Consider the following 8,332-nt stretch of genomic DNA (forward strand, 5'->3'; position numbering starts at 1 on the left):
AGGACAGCTTCATCCATCAGGCTGTCAGGAAGCTGAACTCCCTCCCGACCTTGCCCCCCCTCCCCTCTTTTGCCCCACACACCACTGAACTCTGACCCTCCGACCCCCCAGTTCCCACATCCCCAGGTCCTTCCACTCTAACACACACTGACCCGCACCAGTCAAGTTCATAAATAAGGATGATAAATCATAAAAATATGAATAGAAATATTGTTTGAAAACACAACAATTATAACCATACGCTCTTTATGTTTTTAAACCTTTTTTTTATTTTTATATTCATCAAGATTTCCAGAACTTCCAGTAGACCCTGCCCTGCTTCAAGCACATGCTTTTATAAGCTTCATCTGTGCTTACATAATTTTTTTTAATTGACTGTCTCACGTTGTTCCCAGATGTAATTAACATTTTCCTTCTTGGCTTAGCCGGTCATGCATAGCAAGATGCTGAGGACACGGTCATGTGGCTTTGGCAGCCTCTGAATCCGGTAAGTCCAACCCCGCAGCCCATGAATGAGCTGTTAGGTCCTCAGACGCTCAGACCGAGAGATGGAGATGTGTTTGACTGCCGACAAACAGGTACTGCGTGCATTTTTACCTTTTCTTTTTTCTTTTCTTTTCCTTCTGTTTAGATGTGACTTACTGTAAATGGAGCCATATGTAGACAGTGTTTATCTAAAGACAGTCTAACCACTTTAACAAGACATACAAATCTTTGCCCAGGGTATTATCTTTTGACAGCTCAGACAGCTCACAGACGTTTTTCTCTGATCAGTTAAAGGAAACTGTGAATCAGCACAGGCAAAGCTGCCAGGAATTCTTTATGAAGGAGAATCTTTATGAACTGGTCCATTATGTAGACCCTGTATTCAAAGCTAGGAAGAGGATTTAACGATCGAAAGTGATGTTAGTTGAGAACGAACAGTTCACGGTTCATGTTTACAAGAGCTCTTAAAGCACTGTTTGCTCTGTGTGAGAGGTGAGATGGAAAGTAAATCTTGAGCGAGCTCAGACATGCTGATGAAGTGTGGACACACCCTGGTGTTATTCAGGGCAGAAAATGGAGGACAGCTGCATGCGTTCTGGACCAGCAGGAGAAACAGTGGTTGCTAACGGCACGTCACCTCCGGCCAGTTTTGTTGCATAATAAGAAACCCAAGCATAGTTTAAGACTCTGGAGGAAGTAGACTTCCAATTCAAACAACAGTACTGCAGCTGAACTGCTGCTTAGGAATTTTAGTGAGTGTCTAGCTCATAAAATCCAAACCTTCGGGTTTGAAGTTGCCCAAGAAAGCCGATAAAAAGGTAAGGCTTCATTATTGATGATGTAGATAAGTGCAAATACTTGAATGGAAAACAGTGTTTTAAATAGGCCGACGATGCAGTTGTCTGTGTAAAGTTAAAAATGGGCAGTGCTAAACTCTTCTATTGTCATTGTTTTATTATTATTTAATGCAGAATATTCATTACGATTTCTGCTGCATTCCCGAAGCTGACATGTAAATACAGTCAATGTCAAATTTGCTTACATTTCAATAGTGCAGAATGCTTTTCTTTATTTTCAAAACCTTCACACTTCCCGTGGTAGACGAGCGTTTCATTGTGGCCCTCTGAACCATTTTATGTTGTCAGACCATGTTCACCGTGTTTCTCTGGACAATGTTGTTCTTTTAGCCAGCTGAGACGACGGCTCAAACTGTCCCGTAAAACCATGGCACTGCTCAAAGTGGGCCGAACCACAGACTGTCAGAGGACCGAGCCTGGTTTATTGGCCTCTCTACATCTCGCATTGGCTGACTAACCAGCACAGTGGCACTCCTGTTCACGCATCACTGAAACATACTGGTGGGTCGCAGCTCTTTCACTTACAAGGAGACTGGCTCTGTTCTGAAATCTGGCCAGCATTTCAAGGCACACTCTGGGCTGTTCCAAAAGATAGAACAATTATGCTGGTTTCTAAGAATCCTTCTGCAGGGCATATTAAAACAAATCCTTCTTAAAGACAAAGTATCCTTTATAGAAACGAATAGCAACAAGCTCAGGGATAATCACCCAAGATAACGGAGGGACAGAGAACTATACTACTGTCGTAAATAGAATTAATTTAGTAAATTAATTCAGTAAATCAATAAAATAGTTCAGTCTAATTCAAAATTAACCATTTTACCCAATGTTTTAGATTTCATTATGCGATTTTGCAGTGGTTTTGTCAGGCACCAAATAGGACGCTGCATTGATGACGTATTTATGTAGAACAATTAGTGTCACTATAACTCCCTTGACAAAATCCAACTCGATTTATCCATTAGCTTTTGGATTATTAAACTCTGTGACCAAAAAAGTTTCTGATTCTTACACGTTTTGTTCATCATGGTAATCTTTTACAAACTTTTTACATCGGATTGGTTTTAATGGAAACTGTAATGGTCTCTGTTGGTTTCTACTGGTAATTTGTCACCTTCTATTGGTGGCTTGTTCAAACCACTAAATCCTAAAGCAATATGTCCCAAAACACACTACAGAAAACATTTATAATGGTTTTAATGGATAATAGTTGATGGTTTGTAATGTCTGCATTGGTATTTATAATGAAAACCATTAGAATTTTGGTGATGGATTCTATAGTTTTTTTTCAGCAGGGCCGATAGCCTCTGTAGTCCCATTTAGCCACTTGTTAACAATCGCCTTTTCCAAGACAAGTAAAGCTTTAAAAAAAGACAATATATTTTAAGCGTTAACCACAGACCTTATTTCATGCGTTTAACCAAAATCCATTCAAAAACACCCACTGACTTCGGGACGATGGAACTGAAAATGCTAAATTGCGACCTCGTTTCTGGGTTTTGGCCTACAACATTGTCATCCCTGAAGCATGCTATATACTACCCATTCAGAGTTACTTCAGCCTTTTCAAAGACCTGAAATAAACATTGAGCTGTACGCAATGCGGGCTGTAAGAAGAGCGATGCAAATCGTCACTAATGAGGTTTCATTTCAGTTAGGATGCTGTCTGCAGACACAAGGCAGCTGACCAGGTATTGGAACGGATCCACGGTCGAAGCTGAACAATAATTTATTCTTATTTCTTGCACACGCAGGTCTCAAAGGAATCCCGATGATCCTGTGCAGTCCGATGAGCTTTGCAGTGCTGTGCTGCATACTGTGGCTCGCTGCGCCTGCCTTCCTGCACTCTGAATTCAAGGTGGCCTACGTGACCGAGCGCAGCATGTACATGTGCACATGTGCCCAGGATCTGACCTTCTGTGAGAAGATGAACTCCAGCGAGTTCAGCAACTGCAAGGATCAATCATCTGTCCTGCACAGGGCCGAGAGTCCCAGCCCGGTTCACAAAAAGAATCTGACAGTGTGGTACAGCTCGCCTCTTAACGTGGCCCTCCTGCTGAACAACTCTGAGGTGCAGCACCTGTCGCTGATCCAGTGCAAGCCCGCCGCCGAGCAGCCCGTCCCGTTTGAGTACTTCACAGTGCAGCGCTTGGAGACTCTAACGGTCACCTATCCCTTCTGGAAGCCTGGACAGAGCTATAAAATGATCATAGGCAAGGACAGGGACGCCCCTTACCACGAGGAGGCGAGGATCGCTGTCATTCATACCTCTGTGCTGACCGGGAAAACAGAGCTGAAGTCCTACACAGTCCAAACCAACGTGGACCGCAGCGGAATGATGTCCTTCCCGAACATTTTTATGTCTCGCAACGGGCTTTCGGAAATGTCCAGGATATTTTTCACTTTTCTGTACTGAGAGGCATTTTAGTTTTTTTTTTTCCCAGGAATTTAAAAGCTTCATTGTAGTCACTATAACACAAATAGCTGTCGTGCATAATTAAGAATGGATATGCTTCATGTATACAATAACATTATACTTATTGCATACATTGCAAACATCAAAATCGTTCAGAATCACAAATGATCATAATACTAAACCAGAACAAGTTTATTCTCTGAGGTTTGTAATGTGGGCTTTGCACATGCGCTGCTGTTTTACTGAGGATTAAATTCTCTTAAGATGTTTTGTATTTACAATAAATAAAATAGAATATTATTGATTTTTTTTTTAATGTATTTATATAAATAAAAAATGGCAAAGAATTGTGTGATGCTGTTGTTAAACATTCTACCACCCTGCAGAATCTGTTCCGCTTAGACCGAGAGGTAGTCATTTGTAATTTCTGTTCAAAAAAGCAAAAGCAAACTTGAGATAAGAACGCATTTGCTGCAGCAAACATGCTGTTTTAGCTTGTCTCTACATGTCTTTTACTCGTATCTAAGCATTCCGCATCACAAGTGCATCGCTGCACCAGGTGAGCTACTGAGCAAATTTAATAGATCAGGAAAGCCAATCATCTGTGGGAAAAGGAATAAAAGTTGTTGGTGTTCCACTGCTTCTAGTGTTAATTTCACGTGGAAACTGCAGTGAATTTCATGTAGCCTGTTTTGTAGTTATGCGAAAATGTAGATAGAGTTTTTCAAATGTTGTCAAAAACATACCATGTGATATCACAAATTTTTAGCTACTCATAATAGTATGATAGTGACGTTCAGCATATGCTGACTAGTTGCATCAGGAAGGACCATCCAGTGTAAAATTCACTCATAACGGGAGCAGCCAAAAGAAAAGAGAGAATGTATATTATGTATAAAGAGATTTCGTAAAATTTCTATTCAGGCACCAAATATACTGCTTATTAAACGTTATTTCAACCTGTAAAAAAGCTTTGGGGTCCAAAGAGATACTGCAATGCAATAGAAGTTGACTTCATTGTGTGGCTCTTTTAAAGATATTAAGGAAGTTATTCACTGTGGTCAGTTTTTGGGTCAATTCAGTGCCTACCTGTTCTGGGAGTGTTAGTATGTCACAGGTCAAAAACACAAGTCAAAGGACAAAGGAAACTTCAGAAGTATCTGGGTCCAATTACCCACCCTTGCAGTCTTGGCCACTTGAGAGCGTGTGCATACAGGAAGTAAGTGCGCAAGACTGTCCCAGGTCTTAAAAAATGCCAAAACCCAGTGCCCTTAAAGCACAAGCGTATCCCATCATGCATCATGTTGTGGAAATAAATCCTGAGACTTTTTGCCAAGATCTCACAAGATTTTGTGATAACCTTTCCAGTGTAAGTCAAATATTATAATACTACTTAGTTTGGTAGTAAAACATAAAGTGTTGCACATTTTATTGCATGCAAAGATTAGTACGCGCATTTTGTACAACATTTGCAACTGCTTTTTATCACTTAATTAGAAGCGCCACAATTACTACATTTTGTAATCTGTTATAAAGACTACAGACAATTAAATGAACAGACATTTAGAAGTTTATTTTAAAATGCAAAGTATTGGAAATCAAAATAAAGCTCCGTAAACATGAAAATCAAAAGTAAACTCTGTAAATGCATTTTTACTAGTGTAGTGTGTCCCATCAGGTAATGAAGAGTTCTACACACACTTGAACACTTGAACACATGGGACCTGCACACCTCAACTAATCAGCGTAAGTTCATAGACTTCACTATAGCTAAGTGTTATTTTTGCTGGCTATTAATTAATTTTGTTGGCTTTGAACAGTTTTTGTTTAATTTGTTTGCTGGTAACAGTGTGCGTCATCACACAAAACCAAAAGTTTATGAATACAGTGAGAGATAACTACTCGCCCTATTTACAATAAAACAGGCTACTTGATCGTATGTCTGGATTATTTTACTAATGCTTCACATCGCTTAAAACTTTTTCTTCATAAGTTTTAATCCTTTCTTTACCTGTAAAACAGCTTTTATATAGTGGGGAAAAAAATTGCTTGGTGCACCTAATGGCTAATGGACGAGCTCAGTGCTTTGAGCCACCAGGTGTCAGCAATGCTCTACTATGTGATGCGCTGGATTTCTCTTCCTGACTGCTCTGAACTGGAAACTCAAAGCAGATAGATGGTGGTTTGTCAGATGTGAGGTCAGTGAAAGTGTTGCTTAGGGTACCTGATCATAATAACCTGCGCTGCGTTTCCCAAAAGCATCGTAGGCCTAAGTTGATCATAGTTCCATTGGTTTCAATGGGTCTACGATGTACTTAAAAGCTTACGATGCTTTTGGGAAACGCAGGCCTGGGGCCTGTACCATGAAGCCGGATTAGCTGGCTAGGCAGGTAAGATTCAGTTTAGTTTGCACCAAGCTTGGCTTTTAGGTACCATGAAAGTGGCTTTTCTTTTAGCTGCATTCGTTGCCATAGTAACTTACACTCCACGGCTAACCTGCTCCAGGGCAGGTTATGTTCTGGGTAAGAAATCTCAAACTGAAGTTGGACCAATCAGATGTGAGCAAAGTGACACATGTCTGACGCAAAAAAACAAAAAACAAAAAAAAAAGTCACTCCCCCAGTTTCTCTTCCTACAAATTAAAGGTCACTATAAAGTACCTAAAAAAAATTTCCAACAAAATTGTCTGGCTTTAATGATAATTACATATGATTTATATTATTATTAATCCATTACACACAAGCACTTTTAGCTTAACAATTATTATAAAACATTTATTTTAAATGAATATATTAGTGCTGTCAAACGATTAATCGCGATGAATCACATCCAAAATAAAGGTTTTTGTTTACAGAATATATGTGTGTGTTCTGTGTATATTTATTATGTATATATAAATACACACACATGCATGTATTTACATGTATATATTTATATTCATATAATTTATGTTAAATATATTTAATAAATAAACATAAAATATGTTTCTTAAATATATACATGTATGTGTGTGTATTTATATATACATGATAAATAAACAAAGAACACACACATACTGTACATTCTATAAACAAAAAAAAACGTATTTTGGATGCGATTAATCGTGATTAATTGTTTGACAGCACTATAATATATAGATCATATGTAATATAAATAAGTGGTAGAATCAATAGGTAACACTTTAAAAATGGCTACACGTGACCTTAGCAAGATACTTTTTTTAATTCCTCATATTCTTTAATCTCTTAAACTTTAACAAAAGAGTTTTGAATCTCGCTGGCTCTATCGCGAGAAGTGAATCACACTTGCTCTGTGTTGTGATTGGCTGTTCGCCACTGATGTCACACATTCATGTGCATGCGCTCCACAAACTCAGGATCAAAGCCTGAGTTGACAAAGAAAGTTGATGAACAGCATCATGGTACCAATAAAGCTGGACTGGAGTGGTTTGGTTTTGTCAACTCGAAACTAATCCTGTAACTCTGAATTTGTTCATCCACCATCATGGTACAGGCCCCTGGACTGATATATGTTCAAAATACTGATAATAGTTACACAGGTTTTATGTGTGTGTGTGTGTTTATTTTTAGAGCACACAAGTGTATTTACTTTAGAATGTGTGTAACAAGTGTGTTTATACTTTAGCCACATTTTTACATGACTTTTGCAGTCCTTCAAAAAAAAAAAAAAGTATTTAAAACCATTTATAAGAGCAATTTCTCTCTAGTGAAATATTTGATACCTTTGCATAATTAGAAAAATATAAATGAAAAAGAATGTTTTCTTGACATTTTGAATTTGAGATTGTGTTTCCAATGTTTTTTCCAGAACCACAATTTAAAACTTCCCTTTATTTCCAGGTTTCCATCACCTTGAGAAGTCTGACTTTAGGGAATTTAACAGCGTCTGAACCCCAAAAGCCCCAAATCCTTTAAAAGATCCCAATGGACTGTCCATGAGAGGTAAAGACTAGCACTGTTTTTAATATTGAATATTCTCCTCTAGTAGACGCCACAGAATCTTGTGTTTGAAATTAACTCGTGACTGACGTTACACATTTGATCGCTAAAACACTTCAAACTAAAATTTCACCAAACGTTTTCAAAATACTTATTGATCACCAGAGCATATAGTACACAGGAACTTGCTATATGGATGAGGGTCAAAAGTTCAGAGTGGGCAGAATCAAATCACTCTCATGACGGCAGATGTTGCCATTTACAATTAATAATCTACCCAGGGAATTGCATTTCCCAACTCAAAACGCAATCAATATAGCGTCCAGTTAACAAATGCAAAACTTGCGGGGGAAAAGCAGACAATTGCTGTGTCTCCCCCCGCGAACGCGCCTTGTCTTGCATCTCAAAACATGCAGCGTATGGATATCAAACAACAGCGCACCTGCTGAAAGACTAGGCGTTCGATGAAAAATGACAAATTAAGGCTGTGTTTTGAGCTGATTGCTGGGGAACCCTCGCTGATATAGCTGACCTCACTAATGGGTGCCAACCAGTTGAATGGGGGTGGGGGACCACAGATTGCTCCAGTGCTTCCAACGCATGGCTTTTATTTA

The 8,332-nt window shown here is 38.9% G+C and overlaps 1 protein-coding gene across 3 annotated transcripts; it reads left to right on the plus strand.

Moving 5' to 3' along the window:
• The first annotated feature begins 433 nt into the window (after nt 1–433).
• Nucleotides 434–4,381, plus strand: LOC107681029 (uncharacterized). Of its 3 annotated transcripts, none has more exons than XM_016477147.1 (3): nt 501–578; nt 1,674–1,844; nt 3,098–4,380. In XM_016477147.1, exon 3 carries the CDS (start codon nt 3,115–3,117, stop codon nt 3,757–3,759), a length of 645 nt encoding a protein of 214 aa, XP_016332633.1. In that variant the 5' UTR covers nt 501–578; nt 1,674–1,844; nt 3,098–3,114; the 3' UTR covers nt 3,760–4,380. The 3 variants fall into 3 exon arrangements, with proteins under 3 accessions (XP_016332631.1, XP_016332633.1, XP_016332634.1); XM_016477148.1 differs by lacking the exon at nt 501–578 and adding an exon at nt 1,224–1,304; XM_016477145.1 differs by lacking the exon at nt 1,674–1,844 and having other exon boundaries at nt 434–578; nt 3,098–4,381.
• Nucleotides 4,382–8,332: the final 3,951 nt, after the last annotated feature.

The sequence above is a fragment of the Sinocyclocheilus anshuiensis genome, unplaced genomic scaffold, assembly GCF_001515605.1.
Source record: "Sinocyclocheilus anshuiensis isolate Anshui unplaced genomic scaffold, SAMN03320099.WGS_v1.1 scaffold1540, whole genome shotgun sequence".
Taxonomy (NCBI): domain Eukaryota; kingdom Metazoa; phylum Chordata; class Actinopteri; order Cypriniformes; family Cyprinidae; genus Sinocyclocheilus; species Sinocyclocheilus anshuiensis.